The 24,882-nt window shown below is 37.6% G+C and overlaps 1 protein-coding gene and 1 long non-coding RNA gene across 5 annotated transcripts in view; one reads left to right on the top strand and one right to left on the bottom strand.

The window, feature by feature from the left end:
- Nucleotides 1–24,882, bottom strand: part of DAAM (disheveled-associated activator of morphogenesis-like protein) — a 52,071-nt gene that overhangs the window by 5,740 nt on the left and 21,449 nt on the right. For 2 of the 4 annotated variants that reach the window (XM_086835707.1, XM_086835709.1), the window contains exons 4-5: nucleotides 1,776–1,925; nucleotides 809–1,717 (exon numbers count right to left, since the gene is read on the bottom strand). In XM_086835707.1, the coding sequence (XP_086691833.1) occupies nucleotides 809–853 (45 nt within the window). In that variant the 5' untranslated portion in view covers nucleotides 854–1,717; nucleotides 1,776–1,925. Of the gene's footprint in view, nucleotides 1–808; nucleotides 1,718–1,775; nucleotides 1,926–15,085; nucleotides 18,072–21,735; nucleotides 22,215–24,882 lie in introns of those variants that run through there. The other 2 variants (XM_020947039.2, XM_086835706.1) reach the window with 2 other exon arrangements.
- Nucleotides 8,157–9,569, top strand: LOC147643235 (uncharacterized). The gene is made up of 2 exons (XR_015272305.1): nucleotides 8,157–8,310; nucleotides 8,442–9,569. It is a non-coding gene; the product is annotated as an uncharacterized LOC147643235 (long non-coding RNA).

Below are 24,882 nucleotides of genomic sequence, written 5' to 3'. Positions count from 1 at the left end.
AAGAATATATATGATTTATTTCTTCACTAAGTTTTAAGCTTCTGTTTAAAATTAGAATACCCTGTAAGGATATAATAGAAAATTCTTCCTATAATATATATAATATAAAAACAGGAAATACCTCATTTAAATATTTCTTACTCAATTCTAAATGTAAAGACCCCAAAGATAAGCCTTAAAACTGAAATTCCTACACTTATCTCAGGGAAATACCTCTATAAACTTTGCTCAGAATTTATTTAGTTATTTAAAGCATTAGGCAAATGTATTAAATCACTGCTGAAACGATTAACCTAACCTGGCTATTAATTATCTGCCACGAAGCAGAATCAAATTCCTCAGCAAACTTTGCGGTGTGTGTGATTTTTTGGCAATTTTCTGAGGTCTAAACTGAGCTGGCTTTCGTATCCGAACCTACAAACAGTCGTTCCCAGGGCAATTGAAATTATCGCCTCTTATGCAACATCGTGCACAATTTGACAAATTCGCTGACACAGAATGCACAAGGAGAGACGTTCGAGACCGAGTCAAGAGCCGGCTCCAATTTCGATTGGCTTCAAGTCGTCGCAAGTGTCCAAGTTTCGCACGTGACTTTTGTCCGGATTCGACTACGATTCGAGTGGCTTAAACTCTCCTGGTTGGTATTACATATAGGTCTCGATATCTGCCTTGCATGTGTACAAATTTTACATTCCTCTAAACCCTAATTATCTCCTTTAGTTCTTTGAACTCTATGTTACATTCTTATATTAATAGTTTATGTGACTTTAGCTTAGTGTTCCTAGAGTCTCCTCCTCCTTGGACTCACCTTAAAGCAACCGCACCAGGCTCTTCTTCCTCTAAACACAGGCATCTTCTTCTTTTGCTGCTGACGATAGTGCTTCTGGAGCGGTGTCTCGCTGCTATTTCCGCTTCCGTTGTCCGCTATGGACTTCCTGAAGCCAAGGCTGCTACTGCTATTGCTGTGACAATTGCCGTTGTTGTCAAGACCGTCCTCCTTGAGGCCAAAAGGATAATTGAATGTATATCCTAATATATTGTGTGTATAGAAGGATCCAGATCCGTTGCCCAGACCGTTGCGCTCATGGTCAGACTGTGACTGATGTTGCCGGCTATTGCTGCTGCCCCCTTGAAGGTTGCCTTCGCTGGTGTTGCTGCTGCTGCTGGTGGTGTTGCTCCGTCCGTTGTACTGATTCCAGTAGCGATAGAGTCCGTGGAAGCAGTTGTAATCGCTAAGCAATCCCTTCCAGTGTTCAAAGTCGAATCGCTCCTGAAAGTTATTGTTGGAAGATGTATCGCTGCCACTGTTGTTGTTGTTGTGGGTGTTGCTATTGTTATTGTTTTCGTTGCTGCTGCTGTTGCTGTTGCAAGTGGCTGTCTTCTGTTGGGTATGATGACTCAATGGATGAGTGTTGACTGGTCCCACTGAGTGGCTGCTACTGCTGCTCGATGTGGAGCTACTTAGAGGCAATGTGGCTGTGCTGCCCTGACTAAGATCACTGCAGCTGTTTAAACTGGTGATGGACACCAGGCTGCTGTTCTTGTAGCCGCTTTGAATGTGGCTGGCACAATTATTATTGTTGCTACTGCTGCTGTTGCTGTTGCTATTTTCACTGGTTATAGTTATCTTAGTCACTCCGGACGCAGTGCTTGTGGTGGCTGCCGCCTCACCTGTGGAGCCTACACCTCCATTGATGGCTATGCAGTTGCCATTTAGCTGCAAGAGAGTATGAATGTGAAAACTATTGGCTGAATCAAGAACTTTACAAGCTTACCGCTGTCGAGGACTTTGATGAAGTGGCTGTATTGGGACTGGCCACCGGTTTCTCTAGTGTTCCCTCTGGTGTGGTCTGCAGGATCTCTGTGCTGGCACTGTGCGTATCCGGCTCATTAATGCACACACTGATGGGACAGGCCTGTAGGGTCTGCAACAAAAAGTCAAGAAGAGAGAGAGATTCAGGTTAGTTTATAAGGTAAATCTTGATGGTAACTATCACTAATTCCCGCTGACAGGCAAGGTGTCTGGCCAGACAAATGCCCGTCAACGGGCCACATGTTTTATGTTCCCATTCAGCACCTCAACACTTGGCTTGTGCCTCATGCCAAGGCGGTCGCCAAGTCAGGCGGCCAAGAAACCAAAGCCAAAACCAAGACTCCAACACCAACACCAACACCAACACCAAAAACCAAGTCATGGCAAGACCAGGCTAGCCAAGAAGACCAATGCAATCGGTTGGTTGCAATCGCAAATCTGGTCAATGGAATACTCGCAAGTATGTGGTCTGGGAATGTGCATATATTGAGGGCAAATGTTTCATATAAGGTATAATATATGGGTTAAAATTATTGCACTTAATATTATATAGAAATGTTGATGGTTTTAGATGTTTAGAGAAATTTAACTTGTAGAAAAGTAAACCATTTACTGATTAAATATTGATATTAATAGGAATAAGAAGCTACATAGCTCATACATTATATCTCAAGTTTAATATATCTAATTGTTTAAATAATTCTCTTCAAATATTTATGCAGTTTCCATATATTGCTATTTATTTCCATCTCTAACTTGGCCAAGTCTAGACTAAAGTCTTGTGTAATTCTCATTCTTAAATGAGCTGTCTTAACTTCAATTTGTGACCAAGACTGATACAATTAAGAAATAAATCAAGAAATCAGCGAGAACAACTTTTAAAAGGCATTCATTTAAAAGGAGTTTCATTAAAGAGTAAATAAATATTAACAGCTACCATTTTAAATACTTAATTTCCTTTTAAGAATATATTTTAACAAGGATCCTCCAGAGTTTATAAGTATTTTTAGATATTTCTTTAGTTAAACTAGCATAAATTCAAGATTATGCTCTATTTCTTTGATTAAACTGTGATACATCTACATAGGTTCTTCTTTATTTATCTCATTAAAACTAATATAAACCTAAGGCTTAGTAACTTGGAAGCTTTTCTTTTATATTTACTAATTTAAACTGATATAAATCTAAGCTTAAACTCTAATCCCCTCACGCGATTGTCAGTAAAAACTTTCCCCCGGCTGCTCAATGGAGGATATGGAGGTCACCTCCGGGGGCGCTTCGTGTCGTGTCAGAGAGCCTACTCCAAATTTGTCTAGCCAAAATCTGCATATGTACATAACATATTCTCTGCGCCACAATCGAGACAAGATATATATGCATTTCCACTCTGATTTTCGTGGGTTTTTTCCTCCTCAGCGTGGGCCCAGATAGTAGGTAATCCAAACAAACCGAGAAACAAACAGCATTACATTCGTTGAATCTGTCATAAGTCTGGCAGTGATCCGTGTTGCAACTGGCGCAGAACCAACTCCAACCGAAACCATGTGGGAGAGGAGACCTCCCGAGACCGCCCGGGTTACCTGGTTACTCCTCCTCCTCCTCCTTCACCTTTTTCCCTCTATCCCTCCAGCGAGTCTTTGTTATGCAAATTGTTGTAGAGTTGTTGGAGGAATTTGCAATTGCAATTGCAATTGCAATTGCACACATATGATCAATCCTCCCTCCACTTGAGACGTAAGCCGAGGAGGAGGAGATGGTATATACACACACACATAATGCCGGGTGATGGCTTATTAATTTGCTTTCATTACGTTCCGAGTGAGTGGAATCTCAAGCCAAAGTCGATGTTGGAGTTGGAGTTGGAGTGTTGCCCGTGTGGGACTTGCTCAACAGCTTGGTATTGGGTAATCCCCTGTGAGTGCTCAATCAGCAGGCCATCAATCAATTGACGGAACAGGTTCTGGCGCCAAAGGATTATAATTAAAGCTCGATTTGAACTCTTAATGGGGTTAATCATCAACAGTTTGGAAAGCGGGTTAGGCTTTGCTTAATTTTTGACATAACCAATTCATTGGGGCTAGCTCATTAGACTTGGTTGCTCTACATTCCCCGTCCAAGTTCTAGCTGGCAGGTAGCTTCACCCACTTCACCCGCCGGGGAGTTGCGATCTTGGAGCCTCAATCTCGCCCTAGTTGCCAATCCAAGCCAACAGCTGTGACTGTGACTCTGACAGCCTCTGCTCCGACTGTGTCACTTGTCTCTCGTCTCGACTCTGTCCAAGTCTCTGTCTTTTGGCTCGGATCTCCTCGTCTGTCTTCGCCGTCACAAATCAGGTCAATGCTTCAACGTCAGCTGCGGTCTTAGCTCCTCAGACAGACTCAGACCCAGACTCAGACTCAGTTTCAGTCTCAAACTCAGTCTTGGTCTCCGAATCTTGGCCTGCTCCGTGTGGGCTTGAACGCGCGCTCTTTCCACTAATTAAATCCGCGCTTTTGGGCTCACTTTTTGGGCCTGCGCGTGGGTCTAATTAGACGCAGACGCGACCTGTATGGCACCGTAAATAGTCACAATTAGAGTCAAAAGAAATAATATTTGGACAGGTTGTGCCTACGTTAAGGGTCAATAGATCGATTTAAAATATCAAAGCGGATCGAATTACAAGGGTTTTATTAAGTAAAATAGAAACTACAGATAGAAACTAGAGTAGTTCCATGAAAAGAGGGGATTTCTTTACTGTTTTATTGAAATTTAATTTAAGCAAGAAAGGAAACTAAGTTTGGGGAACTAAAGTTTATATATGTACCTATACAGTTTGCAATTGAAAAATGAAATCGTATTGAAAATCGATCATTAACAAGTTTAAAGTATTCTTCAAAATATTCAACGTTATTTATAGATTATTTTTATATGACAATTTTTATGACAAATCAAAATTTTTAAAAACTCATAACTCCGCCGAAAAGGCATTAATTTTAATTCGGAAAGCGATTCTGTGCTAGTTTTCAAAAGGTTAAAAAATCTGCATACTCATTTTAAAAGTAAAAAAATTAAAAATTTTTCTCATTTTTGAATATTTTAACGATGTAACCCCTTTCCTGTTTTTCAAAAAATTTAACATTTTTGAAAAGATGGCTAGAAAGATTCGCCTGTTGATGCTGATCAAGAATATACATGATTTATAGGGTCGGAAATTATTTCTTCACTGAGTTTTAAGCTTCTGACTAAGATGATAATACCCTAAAAGGGTATAAAAGAGTATGATTTTGGGTTTTAAACTATAATGAAGCTCTCAAGTTTGATATTTAAGTTGCACCTCTACTAAAAATACTAGAGTATAACAATATTTTACCTATATATAGTTTGATAATTTATACAAGTCGATAAACATTGTCTAACCCTTTTCTTTGGCCTCCAAATCAAGGCAGTAGCCACCAATGGACCATGGACTGTGGACTGTGCAAGGCCTTTGGGCTTTGTGTCTGGTTTCCTGGGTTTGCCATTGGCTCTGACTTCCTCCTCTCCACTCCACTCTACTCCTCTCCTCGCTCCACTCCCAATCCGATCCCCCATTTTTCACACTTGCCACTGCCACGCCCCTCTTTGGCAGCCAAAAGGAAAACAAATGCACTTCCGAGTACACCCACCACTCTGCAGGCAGACACATTACCAAGGCATTGCTCCACTCTCCACTCGAGTCGCGTAATAACTTCATAATCGGGCTAAGAAAAAAAAGTGAAATGGAATGGAAATGGTAATGGTAATGGAAATGGAAGTGTGGCAAGTGTGGCAAGTGTGGCAAGTGGGTGACGACCACGACAGCAGACTGAGCAGCATCAGGAAGTGTTACCGATCCTCGCCAGCTGCCTGCCCTTTGCCACAAACACGACCAAAAATCCATCAAATGCCAGCTGCTGTGGCATCCAAGATGAAAATGAAAACGACAAGGAAAAAAACTAGTTTTTCCGCATGCCAGGAAAATGAAGAAAAACATGTCGAAAGCAGCCAGAAACTTTTCCTTTTTCATTTTTTTTTTTTTTTGGCACAACCAACGTCCATGTGCTCTCCTCAACTTCAACTTAAGCTCATCTTTACCCACTTTTCAGGTGGCTGAAGACTGAAGACTGACGACTGAATGGTGATGGTGATGCTGATGGAGTTGTGGTTAATTATTGGTGCGTTTCAAGTTTTCCAAAAGGCGGAGCAGCAGCAGCTGAGCAGCTGAGCCAGGCATCAATCATACGCAACGTTGGCCGGCTTTCCTAAACACAAATTTGCAATTGCATTTTGCCGTTTTTCTCGTCGCACGGTCCCAAAAATAGTCATTATGACCAACTAACATTAAGTGAGGAGCAAGAGGAGAAGGAGCCGGGATCGGGGCACACTATATACACTATATATATATGCTATATAGAGGGGTGCCCGAGATTTGTGGCATTTCATTTGCTGTTGTCAGTTAATTGCCAGCATTTTTAGCGCATTTGTCAGCGCGGCACTTTTCAAATGTCAGGTTTGTTTTTTCCCCCCCTTCCCTCTGTGTCAGCTTTTCTGCTTCTTAAGTTTATTATTATTATTATTTTTGTTACTTGAGGGGATTAGCAGACACAGATAAGATATCAAGTTGACACAAAAATATTAGGGATTAGATTTAGATAAAAAGATATGAGTGACTTGTTATGGAATAAAACTAAACTAAAATGGTTCTAAGGAAAATTTTAATTTTAGACATTTAATTGGATTTTCAGGGTTTGAAAACAAATTAAAGAAATAATAAGCTTGTATTTAGAGATCTATAGTTAATCTTAAATAAGCTCATATCTCACCCTATAAATCATATATATTCTTGATTCGTCAGTTCCTAAGGAAACTCAGTCTCTCAAGTTTAAATGAAACTTTTCAGTTAGTCTTAAATAAACTCCCACTAGTATATAGGTCGAAAGGGGTTGGATCGAAGGACTATATCACATAGCTGCCATAGGAACGATCGGAAAATTGTTAGAAAACCGATTATAATTTTTCAAGTTTTCAACATATTTACATCTCATTTAATATAAAGCCATTTGTGATTATTTTAATTTTAATTTTATTAGAATCGGACGACTATATCATATAGATGATATAGGAACGATCGTTAAATGTCGAAAAAATACAAAACTGTGCCTCATTTACTCTATTTATGGAGAAAAATATTCGTTCCTCTATCTGTCTCTCTCACCCTCCCTACCTCCCTCCCACTCACAAGCTCTCTCGCTCTCTTTCTCCCTAACGCTTTCGGTATGTCCATCTCCCTCTTTGTGCATCTCTAGAGAAACCCCTTACACTCTATCTGACTCTGCCTAACTCTAGATTCTCTATTTCTCTCCCTCTCTCAAATTCTCTGCTCTCTTGCCTCTGAGCCTATAAATACCGGGCTCTGCCGCCTTGCGCACCTCATTCAGACCGTGGCGTCTCCAGTGGCAACATCTCGAGTGATAGTGATAGTGCCTTCCCTTCGACCCGAAACATATGACGTGGCCTATGGACAACATCTGGATGATCAGGAAGAAGATTGAAGTCACCGGAAATGTAAATCTACACTGAAAGGAATTAAGCAATGATGACAACGGATAGCCACGTGTCCTCCACTGGGGTAAGTCTTAAGCATGACATATCATATTATTAACATTATATATGTAATTAATAATTAAGTGACTAGGCCTAGGTCTAGAGTCAACTAGCTATGTATTTATTTCCCAATTAATAATTTATTAAGAGCCTGATTTAATTATAAACTATTTACAAATATTGATTTCTTATCCTTAAGATGGTTTCAAAGCTAAATCTAACCTTGGCGACATATGTAGCAAGATTATTATACCCTTACAGGGTATTATCATTTCAGTCAGAATCTTAAAACTAAGTGAAGGAGTCATTTCCGACCCCATAAATGATATATATTCTTGATCAGCATCAACAGGCGAATTTTTCTAGCTATCTCCGGAAGGAAAAAAATTTTTTTTTTTCAAAATGTTAAATTTTTCCCAAAAAAGGAGGGAGTTACATCGTTAAAATTTTCAAAAAATTTGAATGTTTTAAAATTTTAAACTAAGTATGCAGATTTATTAACCTTTTAAAAACTAGCACAAAACAACTTTCCGAATTAAAATTTATGCATTTTTGGCCAAGTTGTGAGTTTTTTAAATATTAATTTGTCATAAAAATTTGCCTATTATAATATCGTTAAATATCAATTCAAAGAATGTGAATATATTAGATATGATTGATTTTCGATACGATCCTATACGATTAATGGCAAACTGCAAGGGTATATATACACGTCGGCTTACCGAAATTACTTTCCTTTTAGTTTTTAGTTTTTGAAATGCTTTCCAAATGCAAGGCAATCATTAGCTCAGTCATAATCCCATATCCCTCGCATCCAGAGACCGGAAAATGCGGAACTGGCACCCCGAGAAAACTCTGGCAAACTGTATGTGGATGGATCTATGAGATATTCATGGGTGAGTAGCCACAGAGACAGATACAGATACAGCTACAGCACAGATACAGATACAGATACTTTCGGGGGGACAATAAATTCGCCGTTGTTATTACTTATTAGGTTTTCGCTTTTTATACATATATATTTTAGTTTTTTTGTGGCCGATTGGCAGCGGAGACAAAACGAAAGCCAGACAAACGGAAAATAAAGGCACTCAAAAAAATATAAAACAAAACACCAGCAGCAGCAGCTGGACCGTGGTGAAGGTGTTGTAAGTTTGTAAGATGTAAGGTGTTGTTTACATGCAACACCAACAACTCAACAACAATAACAACAATCTCAACAACAACACAACAACAAGGCCAAAAACAATGCCAAACCAAAATGAACTCAACTGGCGAACGGAATAAAATGAAAACAAGTAGGTGTAATCGAGTAATCAGGCATGCGGGTGCTAAAATTATAAAAATTATATTGCACAAGCCTCAATCACAGGCACCAGCACGGAGCCCTTCCACTGCCCCTCTTGAAAAAGAGAAACCAAAATCGAAACTGAAAGCGAAACACCTGCTGTTAACAACCAAAATAATAATAATAATAAAAAAATATAAAGTATAAAATGCATAAAGTTTGTCCTGGCAACGGAATAAAACGAATAAAATAAAACGTGGAATGGAATCCTTAATAACTAAACTTGAAACAACCTGAGAAAAATTTGTTTAACTGAAGAAAACAAGCGAAAATATAGACATTTGCTATAAAAATATAAGTACAAACTTTAGTAAATAATTATAGATGAAGAAAAACTAATCTAGAATTAATAACAAAACTAAGAAAAACTAGAAATCTTACAAGGGAACACTAGGATTTGGTAAGAACGCGATTTAACACTCTTGATATTACCAAAAACAACTCGAAACATTCATAAAAACCTATAATTGGTTAAATATTTGAACAAAATGAGACTTATATTTGGAAAAGATAAGTGTTTAGCTAAGAAATACATCGAAGATTAGTAAACAGGCAGCTAAAACGAGCAGCTAAGCTAAGTTAATATAAGTATTAATAAAAGAGAAACTCGCGGATTTGAAACAATAGTCAAGTATATCCTCTGACTGAATAAATGAGTAAATGGGTCAAAATGTACAACGTAAGTACACCCTCTGCTATAATACAACTAAAGCTGAATTTAAGCCTTAATATATGATCAAAAACTTAATAAGACAGAGTACTAAGAATTCTTTAAAATAAATAAAATAAATCACAACTCCCAACCAACAGTTCTAGTTGATACCACGACTATTAAATATCCCCGATCTTATCGAACATTCAACAATTTGGATATTTGAGAGCTATCTGAGACATGTTGAAATATGGCATTCACACAAACACACTAATCCCATTTTAAGCCATTCCAAACCGTTGCGTTCTTGGCTCCGATCTCAATTAATTTGGCCTGAAATTGAACTCCTTTGGAACGACATAGTACGCGATATGAGGTCCTACAAGTGAGCGGCATTGCAATCTGAGAGACTCATTTACATTTCGGCCAACTCTTGAATGCTAGTTGGTATTTTGGTTTTATCTAAACTTTTGATATTTCTACCCGAATAGGCGTCAACCTGCCTGCCAGTCCCCAGTCTCTGCCGCCTCCCTCTGGAGGCTGAGAATTTATGGCCAAAAGTTCGAGTACCTCGAGGTGGGTGCAGCAGCAACTAAGTTTCCATTTAAATGAGTCGAGGAAAATATCAGCACAAAAATCCACTAAATGCCAGCTTAGTCCGGACGTTTGGGGAGGGGGAAAACCCCCTATAAAAGGGGATACATAATAAATAAATAAAAAGGAGGAAAAACAAGATGTATGCAAAAAGAAAAAACACCAAGTGGAAGTGCTTTTTTTTCTACCTCAGCGATCAGCGATCATCTCCTGCTGCGGGCATCAACTTTCACTAAAAATGCACCAATGAAGTTGTTGTCCGAGGTTGTGTTTTTTGGCCTAGCAACAATATGTTTTTTCTGCTGTTTTTCTCAACTTTTCTGCCGGTCAATTGTTGTTGTTGTTTTTTGGCCGAGGATCGATCTTTATGCCGGCCCATTGTCCAAATACCTTTTGCCCAACCCAACCCTTGTGGCCCCCTTGGCGGACATGTCAACGGTCATCGCTCATCGTTCATCGCATCTCTCCCTTGGTTTTTTTCCTCTTTTTGCTGGCGATAATCATCAGCGGCCAACAAGTTGTTAGCGGATTGGCAAAGTGCTTTTTAATTGTGATTACAACGATCGCAACACCACCGCCGTCGTCGAAACTGAGACCCAAAGCAACCTTAAGTTAAGTGAAATGATGAGGGTCGCCGATGAGAGACAAAGGATTGGCGGATGGACAGCTGCCAAAATGGAAAGTCAAGTGCAATTGGTTGTTAAGAATGTGCGGAGATAATCGCAAAAATGCAGACGGAACAGGAAGTTGAAGCCATGAAGCCATCAATCTGAGACTGAGACGGAGATTGAGACTTAATTGCAGGTTTGATTATGCATTATTGTCACGGGAATTAAGTAAGTAATTATCTTTAAGCATCCTTTAGTTTTTATATATTTTTTAAAACTCTCTAAGCTTAACCTCTCCATAAAAATATTTTGAAATCCAAACCCAAACCCAAAACCGAAACTGAAACTAAATCTGGGACTGGCAATTCAACAACAACAACAACGACTGACATTTAAAGTTTAGGAGGCCACAAAATATGCGCTGGAGAATGGTGATCTCAGGGGAGGGTACGGACCTCTTCGCCTTCTGGCAAAACTTGGTGGAGCCCCCCTGGAGGAGTCATTTGGGTGCCACACATTTGCCATATATCCACTAACTAATTATAGACCAATAATAATATGGGCCTAATTGGCCAAAACTGGCTTGGCATGTGGGAAGTGGTTTGCTTCAACTAATTGCAGATGGACTTCACTCCAATCCACTCGACTTCAGTCGGCCTTCTGGCAAAAATACGGAAGAACTAAGGCTTCGAGACTTTTACTGCAATTAATTATCTGTTCAGGCACTAATGACAGCAACTTTGTTCATTTGGAGTTTGAATTCTTTTGCCTTAGTTTTAATTCTGATTTATTTGTGAAACTTGCACTTGTTCCAAGTCATGCTGCAATACACCCCCAAGTATAGCCACTTCGGGCTTGGGAAACCAGTTTTCCCCGAGTTCGAGTGCGAATCCAGCGAGATCTAAATGAGCTGTTTGGCGGTATCTCTAAGATACACGAGTGCATAGTGTGCTTAGGCTTTTGCCTGGGTTTCTCCCACTTTGACTCTGACTTTAATTTTCTGTCTTTTTCTTTTATTTTCATATCATGACATTTATTCCGCATTCCTGCCACTTGATTTAGGCTTGGTAACTAGCATAGTTGTGGCTGCAACAGGTTCGTGTGTTAAGTTCTAAGCTGGGTTCTAAGTTTTACTGGAAACTTAAATAACTTTGGTTGGAATACTACAACTATTTATTGATCAAAAAAGGTACAGAGGCATTTTTTTAGAGTCATAAATATGTTAAATTTAAAGATCTTCCTTAAATATCAATAGCTCCATCTCTTTTTCAGGTGTCAACAAAATTACTGCAACTTCAACTAACTACACCAACAACTACTCCAACAACAATTACTATTAAATATATCTTACTTTAAATAAATGCTGAGCCTAGTTTTAAGATATTTAGATATTTAGTTTACTAGAAATATTGATTAATCAGTAAATGTTTAACTGCATTTGTTTTTTGGTATAAAACATATATTCCAATTTTAAAGACCTTATGTAAAGGTCGCTGCCACATATATCTTCATCTCTTTTCCAGGCCTCAAAAATATTCACCGGCTTCAACAACAACTACACCAACAACAACTACTCCAACAACAACTACACCAACAACAACTACTCCAACAACAGCAAATCCAATAATAACAACAACAACAACAACGGCGACAACAATTGTTGTGCAATTTATCTTTATTTAATTGAACTTTTACTTTCGTCGTCGTCGTCGTTACTTTGCTGCTTGTTGTATGTGCTCAACGAACGCGTTTCATAAATTGCAAATAATTTTTCAACCCAAAAAGTAATCGAAGAAACGAAAAGAGATATCCAGGCGGATCATATCGATAAAGAGTCGATTATATATATTTATATATATATATAAATATGTACATATATGAAGTATGTATGCTGCTGTGGCTTTGGTATGCTAATCCGGTAAATCAATTGATGTGCGCCGCGGGCGCTTATAAAAAGTCGATATAAATTATTAATTCAAAACAATGCAAAGCCAACGGAAAGGCAAAAAAAGAGAAAAATTCAAAATAAATAAATAAAAATAAAAAACAACCAAAGCCTAATGAAAACGAAAATGAAAACCAAAGCCAAAAAGCCGGCAACAGAAGGAAAAGTCCAACAAGAAAAGCCCGAACTAAAAGATGGAGAGAGAAAAAAGGCCAGAAACAAGTTTCTTTTGATATTCATTCACCTTTGGCGTTGGCAATTTAATTTGCCTAAACGAAAGAGCCAAAAATAATTGGTGTCTGCATGGGAGATAGAGAGATACAGATACAGATACAGATAGAGTTAGAGATACATAGATACAGATATCGAACAAATGAGCCAAAGGCCAGTGGAGTGAGATCATTCCCGCTGCCAATTGGTAATCGATCTCATAATTATAAATATTTTGGCCAGAATGCTGGGATTGGTTAAGTTATTGGTAAGAGTTTAGATTGGAGTTTTTAAAACTAGGGAAAAGGGATAACTTAGAGGACTTAGACTACAGTGTTTTGGTATCATAATTATAGGAGATTATTTGCAAGTAGTCTTAAGTTTGTTATTGGCTTTTGTTTTTTACAATTTAAATTATATTTAGATTCCAATTGCATTAATTTCTAAAGCACAGTAAAATTTATCTAGCTGTTTAAACCGAATTATTTTTGATATGTTATTCTTAACATTAACACAAAATAATATTAAATTCGCACTCTTTGAATCGGAATAAATTAATTTTTTTATATGACAATTTCTTTGACTAATCAAAGTTAAAAAACTCATAACTCAGCCAAAAATGCATTAATTTCTATTCGGGAAGCTGATCCGAGCTAGTTTTTATTAGGTTAAAAAATATGCATACTAAATTTTTAATTTGAAAACATTTAATTTTTTTGCCAATTGTTTTTTTTTAACTTAACGATGTAACCGCTTAAAAATTTTGAAAAAATAAAAAAAAAAATTGTTTCTGCCGTAGATAGCTAGAAAGATTCGCCTGTTGATGCTGATCAAGAATATATATGATTTATAGGGTCGGAAATGATTCCTTCACTGAGTTTTAAGCTTCTGACTAAAATTATATTACCCTAAAAGGGTTTAAAAAAGGGTTGCCCTTCTGCCTCGAAATATTAGTTTCCATCAAAAGAAGTAGGTCACTAAGGATATTCCCCAGCATCATATTCTTTCATTTCAACCTTTCAATAACCATCCTTCAGGGATCATTTACCAGTAACCAATATTTAGAAACTTTCCTTAGGTAACCATCTTTCAGTGACTACTTTTCGGTAACTATCATCCAGCATCCATCTTCCAGTATCTTTCCATTTTAAGACCTTTGGAGGTCAGTTAACAATTGAAACTGCAATCAGTCTGCAGTCTGACCTCCATGAAAGGATGAATAAATTGATAGATGGATGGGTGGATGTATGAATGGATAGATGGATGGATGAATATATGAAGAGCTTGATGTATCGGCTAAATGTAAGGCCTTCGTTAGCTTCACTTGTTCGCCACGTGCCAATCATTTCTCCCCGTTCATATCGATCGTAGAAAGCAAAAGTCTCACAAGTCTCACAGGTAACCAAAAAAGCCGAAAAATCGAAAATCAAAAAACCGAAAGCAAAGACCAAGTATCTTGACCCTCATTAATTCAAGTAAGCCGCAGTGGCATTCGCAAAAAAAAAACTATATATAAAATAATAAAAAAAGAGTTGAAAAACAGAAGGAAAACTTGAAATTTACAGTTTCAGTTTCAGTTTCAGTTTTGAGTTTCAGTTTTGATGGGAATGGGAATTGCCGCTGCATTTAACATACGAAATTTATTTAAATTCAATTTTTATTTCCAAAAGATTGAGCTCCAACTCCCAACTCGAAACTCCCAGCTTCCAGCTTCCAGCTTCCAGCTCCTCTGCCCGGCTTCTTGGCGAATGTTTTCACTTTCGTTTGGCATCCGAAAATTCCAATATCAAGTCTCTCTCTAAAAAATCTCTTTGGGTGACTCTCCGCTGGGCATCCGGCCACCTTCGGCAACCTGTTTTTAGCTTCACTTGGCTTGGATTGGATTGGCCGACTGACTCTGGCCGCTTACCATGATTATTGTGTTTATTTGGGGAGTCCGGGAGCTGTTCCAACTTGAGCGAAACCCCAAAACACACAAATTGAAAATGAAAACGAAAACCGAGCCGAAAACGAAAGTGAAAATGGAAATGGAAATGTTTATCGAGAAGACAAGAAAAGGTGGAAAAACAAAGCAGCAGAAGATCGCCGAAGATCGTGAGCAGGGACCATTGAATGCTGTAAATTAAGTTGGCAATTTCTCGTTTGGCCAAGTGAAATCAGGCAACAAAGAAAACTACCAAGTAAAATTTCAAAGCTTGAAGCTCCTTGTGTGGAAAGTTGCTTGGCGACTGGGTCAGGCTCTGGGGCCATGGGGGTCAGCGGGTCAGCCATCAATCTTTGGAGTGGAGAATCCCTCAATCCTAACCCCGCTTACCTTATTTCTGCGCGGCGGCTTCTGTACTCCATGCACTTGGACTTGGACTTGGACTTGGACTGGGTCTAGGTTTTGATCTTGATCTCCTTCTGGCTCTGTCCTGGCCTTCATCTTGCCATTTCAGAACTCTCTTCTCTACTGAGTACTACGCCTTAGTTTGGTTATAGACGAGTCTCCGTTCTAGACATTTGTTATCTTCCAGCCAAAATTATATACTTATTCGTTTTATTTGCCTTGTTTTGCGAATGTTTACACGTTCGTTTTGACACTGACAATGATTTGCAGGCACTGAGACACCAGTACTCTCAGGTAGACTCTAACTAGAAGAGGCCTTATCTCCACAACAACAGATGTGCAAATATTCAAAATACAGGCTGAGAAAATTGTGAGATATATTCTCTACAAGGGGTAAAGGGTAATTTGAAGGTAATAATATTGAATTAAAGGTTAGAACCTTCTTGGGATCACGGTTTCTTATTGATTCCTCATTTTGTTATGATAAACAATTGAATTTCTTATTCAAATAAACTGTGGCAGAGAGACTAAGCTCTTCAGGTCTCAGTTTCCTGATTTAATTATCAGAACTAACTAGCTTTAAGCATAAAGTAAGAGTATTTAGTTCTTGAAACTTTATTTTGGCAGTGCAGTTAGCACAAAAAAAGATAGCCTCAACACTCAGAGATGCCTTATCAGAGGAGCAGTTAGCCAAGTTAGCCAAGTTCAAGCTAGCCAGCTTCAGTCAGGGCACTTTCACTTGCCAAAAGGCGAAAACAAACGAATTATATATCTCTAGTTGATTAGACTTGGAGTCGTAGTCGTCGTCGGTGGCTAATTCGTGTCCGCATAAATTTCAATTTCATTTCAATACCAAAAACTCTGACGACTCTCTCGGACTCTGGAAAGTTTTTTATTTTATTTTTGTGAGGTAGCGTAGGTGTATCGCATTACATGCCAGATACATTTTGTATCTTTTGGCATTAGTTTTGATTAAGTAAGTCAAGCGAGAGACTACAACTGCAACATACAACTGCAGGCATGCAAATCGGGCAAAAGACAGGAAATTATTACACGCTCCCCCGACACAGCTCTTTTTTATTCCAGTTACAGTCCCAGTTCCCAGTTCCCAGTCTAGTTTTGGTCATGAGCCCGGTTTCGTTGGTTTCGATTCATTAGCATTACATGGCTTCCGTATTTGGAGCTCCAAAAAAATAAATATAAAAATATATCCATAAAAAATTCATTTCTTGGCTGTAGTGTAAATGGGTCAGAGAGCTTCCCGTGACGTGATATCACTTTGTAATCCGTTAACGGGAAGCATTTGCTAGTTATAAGCCCTCTTTGATGTGGTCACCACTGGGGGACCTTGGCGGTCTGTCTAGGATTACCTCGAGAGTGTGGATTACGGATTATTGACTAGAGTGTTAGATGCTAGATGCTACCTACTAGATGCACAATGGCGCATTAGAAATACAAAGATCGTGGTCGTTTAAAATATATGCTAAATGAGTACAATTTCTAATGGGGAAACCATTTAATTTCTAAGCTCAAATAACAGAATAAATGATGAGGTTGTAAGGCTAACAATAGTTACTTTATACTTACTTACTTACTTACTTATATATATAAATAGTGCAATTATTTACTTATTTCTTATCTACACACCTTTAATTATGTGTTCAACTGCAACACTAAGTCGCAAAACAGCTTTTTTAAGGCCATTAACTGGCACTTAATATTTTTTAAAAATCAAATTATAATAGAAAACTTTAACTAATGGATACATTAATGCATTTTTTGATATATTTATTCTTATTTCCTCTGTAAATACCTTTAATAAAGTGCTTTACAGCCACATTATATTCTATTCAGATTCAATTCTCAATTAAAAACTATATTCAAGGTTATATTAAGGATTAAATAAGGCAATATTTCCACATTTTTTCGTAGTTTCTTCTCTAAATATACCACCATTTGAATATATTTTACTATAAGTACTTTTTAAAATGTTTAATTATATAGCTTAAGGATTCAATAATGCATTATTTCAACACAAAAATCCTCTGTTATCGTTCTTACATACAAATTAATATGCAAAACTGAAGCAACTCTCTTAAATCATTTCAAGTTAAAAACTCAAACTCCACCAAGATGGTGAGAAACTAACCTCTGACTATTAAGTTAAATAGAAGGTAATTGGAGGTGAGCAAGTGCGATAATTTAGATATCCATCCATCCACTAACGTGGCCCACATTCCATGCATTCGGGGCACTCCACTCGTGAGAATCCAGTCCGTCTGCCGGCGACTCTGACTCTGACTCGGAATCCTCCCCAGCTCCCTCCTGGAGCTCTCCAAGCCGCGGTGGGGGCTAGGCCAATGTCAGTCTGGCCGGCGGGCGGGCTTAGAATCCGCCAACGGCTTACGTCATAAATATATAATTTGCGACCAGTGGCCAACGACAAAACTTGGATTGGATTGGAGTCGCCGCCGCCGTCAGAGCAGAGCAGACAAGACGAACCAGTTCCAGTGGCTCAACGAGATCGGGTTTTAATTTGTATATACGTTTTTTTCTTATTTTTTAGTTTAGTTTTTCGGTGGGGCAGATACTCGAGGAGATGGAGATGGGAGCTGGGAGCTGGAAGATGCAGATGCAGTTGGGGATTATGCAATCCGGAGAAAGCTCAGATGGAATTCTAGCACAGATTGCGGTAGTTGACGTCACAACGGAATACGCCGTTACTTATTGCCTAACCGTATCCCGTTCCGTTCCGTTCCGTTCCGTCCACCTGTCCAAAACCTACTCCCTCCTGGTGCGATTTGTGACACCCAAGTGCAGTTCCATGTCAGGCCAAGCCCCAAGGAGAATGTCAAGTGAGCGCAAAAGTCGCCAGGAAATAAATGCTTAAAGTTCTTAATAGAATCTATATAAAAAAAAAAACTACAAAAAATAATAATTAAATAAAGTAGAAAAAGGGGAGCAAGCGTAGGACGGACAGGTGATATTGTGACATTTCAGATCAAGCAAAAAAGGTGTTGTGTCATTCGAGATGGTGTAAAATATGCGATAAATGCCATTTGATATTCAGCCTTGGGGCTCATAATAAATTCTATAATGGAGTTATTATCATTGTTTATTTTTTTATGATTTTTTATTAAAGAAATTATTGACAGAAGCAGAGTAGTGATTAATTGGTTTCAAATGGAATTTTGCATACATCAATCAATACTTTAAAGTATTTCTTGTGATATGTAAATAGTATAAAGTAAATAAGATCTCTTATTGAGATATATGTCAATCGTAAATAATAAATAGAATCTCAAAGACAGTCAAGTCAAAGCCAGGATCGCCTCTTTCTGTCCCATTCTCTACTTGCACCATTCTCTTTCTCTCTATTTATCGATCTATTCCTCTATATATCTCTCCATCTATCTCTCTATCTATCTTTATATCTATCTCTCTATCTATCTCTCTATCTATCTCTCCATCTATCTCTCTATCTATCTCTTCATATATCTCTTTATCTATTTCTCTATTTATCTTTCTATCTATCTCTCTCTATCTCTCTATCTATCTCTCTATCTATCTCTCTATCTATCTCTCTATCTATCTCTCTATCTATCTCTCCATCTATCTCTCTATCTATCTCTCTATCTATCTCTCTATCTATCTCTCTATCTATCTCTCTATCTATCTCTCTTTCTATCTTTATATCTATCTCTTTTTCTATATCTCTATCTATCTCTCTATCTATCTCTCCATATATCTCTTTATCTATTTCTCTATTTATCTTTCTATCTATCTCTATATCTATCTCTATATCTATCTCTTTATCTATTTCTATATCTATCTCATTATCTATATTTCTATCTCTATCTATCTCTCTATCTATATTTCTATCTCTATCTATCTCTCTATCTATATTTCTATCTCTATCTATCTCTCTATCTCTCCATCTATCTCTCTATCTATCTCTCCATCTATCTCTCCATCTATCTCTCCATCTATCTCTCCATCTATCTCTCTATCTATCTCTCTATCTATCTCTCTCTCTATTTATCTATCTCTAGTGAAAAGAGGCCTGTTGAGACATTCGATTTCTCAATCCTTGGCAAACGTAGGCCTTTGCCTCCTCATCAGCATTTCTACACTCGCACAAATAGGCAACCAAAAAATAATTACTAATTAATGACTGTTGCACAAATACTCAAAGCTTAACTGCACTGCACTTTAACAGTCAGTGGCGCAGACTCAGAAGGGGCTATTTTAAGGGGGCTTCAAGGCCTCGTAAATAAATATATGATTTAAGGGGATTTTGTAAGCAGAATAAGTTAATATTTATAATAGTAAAAGTTAACCTAAGTTAATATTAGTAGAATGTTTAGGAGATTGACTCAATGTATGTGAGAGTTAACTTAACTGGCTGTTAAGTAAGAGTTATTTTCTATATTTAGACTCTTTATATCTAGGCCTCCTAAATATTATAATTCAGTTCAGATAGTTAAGTACCTTGAAGTTGTAAGGAAACATTTAAAAATAAGTCTTTAGAAGGGGTAGCTATATGTAAATGACAAAATAAAATGATCAAGATGTATCTTAACATCTTAAAAATGTATTTGTTCATACAAATACTACTCCAAAACCCCCTTCGAAATGGCCGTCACTGGCTGCAGCCCCTTCTAAAATAAATAAAAAAGAAAAAGAAAGAAAAACCCCCCTTTTCTCCAGTGCCAGGGCACTTGGCCACTTGTTTGTTTTCTGTTTTGCTGTTTAATTTTTGTTTTATGTTTTATGTTTGCTATGCGGTGCGCGCCATTTCGTCAGCTCATTCAATTGAATTGAAGCTCATTGAGGCGCACTCAATCAAGAGGGGGGGCGGGGTGATTGAAGCCGAGGGAGAGGCATTTACAGGGGGGGGCAGGGGCAGGGGCAGAGGCACTAAATTTCATTTTGGGGCGCATTTCACTTTCGTTTCACCGCAATCAAAATGCGTCCAGATCGGAGGAGATCGGTGAGCGGTGAGGGAATTGGGAAAACTGAGGCGCAAAAATTTCAATTTCATTTATTTATGAGCGGCCAGGCGACACTTTTGAATGCAAATGACGCCAAATTGTTGGTCAGGTGAGAGTCAGGTGAGGCGGCCTCTCTTTCTCTTTCTACCTCTCTCTGTCCCACTGAAGGTGAAGTGCTTTTTGTGTTTTTCTGGTTGGGAAAAACCCTAGAAATGCACCAAAGGGGATTCCCTTAAACACTCTTTAAACTTGAACTATGTTATGTTAAAGAAAAGGATGAGTAAAAGTCACAAAGTCCCTTGACTTGTCTTTATGTTAATATGCATTTCGAGCTAATGGGGGTTCAGGTTCATTTTGCTTATTTTAGTGCAATTTAGTTAATTGCAAGTTTAAATATCTTTTGGGTCTTAAAATTTAACCATAAAAGGGTGGATAAACAAAGAGTTTGAACTCAAATTTAACTTGACTTATATGGTTAAATTCACTAAAGGAAGTGTGACTCTCATTACATTTATTAACCTAATGACATTTTTGTTTAGTCATTCCTGAAGTGAGTTTTTAAGAGCTTCTTATTTATAAATTAGCTGTAAAACAAACGTAAATAAAATGTTTTATATCATAACTAAACTTAAATATTCGCATTTTTGAATCATTATTTCATATGACAATTTCTTTGATTTTTCATAGTTTAAAAAGTCCATATCTCAGCCAAAAAGACATTAATTTCAATTCGGAAAGCAGATTTATGTTAGTTTTTATTAGGTTTAAAACCCTGCATACTCCATTTAAAATGTCAAAAAAATCAAATTTTTGTCAATTTTTGAAAATTTTTACGATGTAACCCCTTATAAAATTGAAAAAAAAAATGTTCTGCCGGAGATGGCTAGAAAGATTCCCCTGTTGATGCTGATCAAGAATATATATGATTTATGGGGTCGGAAATGACTTTTTAACTTAGTTTAAGCTTCTGACTGAAATTATAATACCCTGCAAGGGTAATAAATATTTTCTATTATTATGTTTTTAGAACCTATATATCTAGATGAATACATGATATTATATATAAATAATAATTAAGGGATTATTATACATATTATTACCCATTATAATGTCTTTATTTATACATATAATAATTCGATTTCATATTTAAGAAACTACAATTTAAAGTAAAGATATTTTTGGGGCAATGGTTTATGTTCCCAACCTAAAAAACCCTTAAAAAAAAATACAAAGACAAATCATAATGCCAGAAATAAAATAATAATGTTTTCAAAATGTTTATAAAACTGATCTTATTATTACTAGCCCGAAATCTCAATATTCCTCTAATTTAATAACCTTTAACCCCTTTTTAGCCTAATAATCGTTGGATATATATATCTGATATAGTTTTCCTCTCATTTCCACTATATATTTCTCATTGTGCAGCTCAATCCCAACTTTGTTTTGCCGCATTAACCGAGGCTAATTCGTGTGAAAGATGCACTCGTTCGAGGTTCAAATGGATCGCGACCCAGAGACCCACAAGAGAGACACAACTCAATGCTATATCTATATGGTATATAGATATATTTATGCATTACAATATGTATATTTATAATCCCTGCTAGATTTGCAAATCTGAAATCTCCAATCACTCACCGTATTGATCTTCTCCATGAAGACACTCATTTGATTTTTAGACGACATGGCGATCCACTAAGTACTTAGACTGGACCCGAATCGAAGAACTATAGCTTATGCAGATTCGCACACATCACGCACAACACATAGCACACAACACACACACTCACTATCTCTCGACAAAAAATTAATCAAAAAAATGTATTTTATTAAATAATATTCGTTCGCAGAAAAACACACGCGCGCGCGTTTTCCTATAATTTCCGATTTTTCAATTGTTCATACAGTTTTTGCCTTTAGGTTTTTCTCAGTTTCAGTTAAGAGCTTTAAATTTGGCTTTAACAACTTGGCCAACCGGTGAGCTTAGTGACTCGCGTGCGTTCTTATCGACGGCTGGCAGCGCATTGAACGCAACGCTTCAAGTCGGCGGACTCAAGACGTGCCCACAGCGATGGCTTTAGCCTGGCCAGAAAGCGGCAGCAAACGGCTGCGTCGGCAGCGAGCCGAAGAAGTTGGCCAAGATATAGAGTCACGGCGACAGGTGCCGAAAGAGTGAGAGAGAGAGAGAGAGAGAGAGAGACGAGAGCGAAGCGAGAGAGAGAGCGAGCGAACGAGCGAATGAAACCGGCTGCTCTGGCTGTGTGCCTAATGCCTCAGACGCCACTGTGTCCCAGTCCCGCTCACCGCTCGCCTTGGCCCGCGGATTGGGGCCGTCTTGTGGGTGGTGTGGGTGGTGCATTCGGTGGGTGGCAAGGTAGGCCCAAGAAACAGCAAGCAATTATGAATTCTACGCTTAAAAAGTTGCATTTTGTTCTGGAAAAGACACTAATGGGGAAGCTGGTCATACAGCAAAAGTTGTGGTAATTAATTGGCTGAAGTTAAGGGATTTTTTTAAATTATAATAAACTGTTTAAGGGAATTCTCCCAAATATTGTACCCTTGCAGCGTAGTAATTGTAAGTTTGCAACGCAATAACGGAGACATTTTCAAACCTATAAATTATATATATTCATGATCAGCATTAGCAACCGAGTCGATTTAGCCATATCCGTTTGTCCGTCTGCCTGAAAGTTCCTACGGAAACTAGTCTCTCAGTTTTAAGTCCTCTTATATAAACTCCCACATAGGTCGAAACGGATTGGATCGAAGGACTATATCATATAGCTGCCAAAGGAACGTTCGACAAATAGTTAGAAAACAGATTATAATTCTTCCAGTTTTCAACATATTTTAATCTAATTTGTTATAAAACCATTTTTTATTATTTTTTACTATCGGTTTAATATAATTAAAATCGGACAAATTTATCATATAGCTGATACAGGAACGATCGTTAAATGTCGAAAAAAAAATTAAAAAGTGTGGCTCATTTCTATTTATGGAGAAAAATATCCATTTCCTCTTTCTGTCTCTCTCACCCTCCCTACCTCCCTCCCACTCCACAGCTCTCTCGCTCTCTTTCTCCCTAACATTTTCGATATGTCCATCTCCCTCTCTGTGCATCTCTAGAGACACCCCTTTCCCTCTATCTGGCTCTGCCTAACTCTAGATTCTCTATTTCTCTCCCGCTCTCAAATTCTCTGTTCTCTTGCCTCTGAGCCTATAAATACCGGGCTCTGCCGCCTTGCGCACCTCATTCAGTCCGTGGCGTCTCCAGTGTTAACATCTCGAGTGATAGTGATAGTGCCTCCCTTTCGACCCGAAACATATGACGTGGCCTATTCACAACATTTGGATGACCAGCAAGAAGATTGAAGTCACCGGAAATGTAAATCTACTCTGGAAGCAATTGAGCAATGACGAAAACGGATAGCCACGTGTCCTCCACTGGGGTAAGTCTTTAACATGACATATCATATTATTAACAAAGATAATAATTAAGTGATTAGGCCTAGATCTAGAATCAGCTAGCTATTTGTTTATTTACCAATTAATTATATTATTACTGAATTTTAATTTAAAGTAATGTATTAACAGCCCAACTTTACTTTAACTGAATCTGACTTTGGTGATACATTTTGCTATATGCTTATACCCTTACAGGGTATTATAATTTCAGTCAGAAGCATAAAACTCAGTGAAGGAGTCAATTCCGACCCTATAAATCATATATATTCTTGATCAGCATCAACAGGCGAATCTTTCTAGCTATCTCCGGCAGAAAATAATTTTTTTTTTTTAATTTCTAATTTTTTGTTCGAAAAAAGGAAAGGGGTTACATCATTAAAATTGTCAAAAATTTTAATTTTTTAAATTTGTAAACTCAGTATACCCTATTAAAACTAGCTCAGAACAGCTGTCCGAATTGAAATTAATGCATTTTTGGCTTAGTTATGATATTTTGAAAAGCCTTGATTTACCCAAAAAAAATGACATATAAAAAATATCGTTAAATTACCTAGAACACATACATATTTTGGGTTTTCTTGAGGTACACGTAAACCAAATCAAATTGCATTCAAGTACACTTGATCTTACATTAAAGGGAGTTTTGTTACGCACACCTAAAGGGTTTCGAATTGCAAGTTAAACTAACTAACTAATCAAAAATATCAGTATCAAATATACCACTAAGCAAATCAAATAAAAATCGGTAATAAAATGCATTTCAAATTGGGGAAAAGGCAGTTGAATGAATGCGCAACAAAGAGAAAGGAATTTTGATCGCATAGTTTAGTGTATTAAATGTAATATCAGGGTAATAATGTAACAAAGTAACCAACTAACCAAGTAACAGTGGAGTAGTCTTAGCCTGGCCAAAACAAACAATCGCACAAACTAAAGAGCTGATATATATATATATATATATATATAGATACTTATATATAATCGAACAGCTTAATTAGCTCTGTCTTGCGCACACAATAAGTTATTCAGAAACACGAGCATATAGCCATTGCTTTTGTAAGGTAACTTTGGCTATATTGTGGGCCCAAAGTCCGTACAACTCAAAGCCAAAAAACCAAACAAAAACAATTTAAGGTCGTCACAAATAAAGTTTGCTTTTTGTGTGTCTAATTTTTTGCAAGTGTCATGCTTAAAATAAAAAATAAAGTAAAATAATATAAGAAAACGAATATCATGGCTCCCCCGTGTAAATTCTCGCCTTCTTTTTTTAATGTAACGGTCCTTGTTAAAGACACAATATTTTTGTGGCTATTACGC

Source organism: Drosophila serrata, unplaced genomic scaffold (genome assembly GCF_035046125.1).
Source record: "Drosophila serrata isolate PLE 108 unplaced genomic scaffold, ASM3504612v1 contig_276, whole genome shotgun sequence".
NCBI lineage: Eukaryota > Metazoa > Arthropoda > Insecta > Diptera > Drosophilidae > Drosophila > Drosophila serrata.
This window is presented reverse-complemented; position numbering and strand designations above follow the sequence as displayed.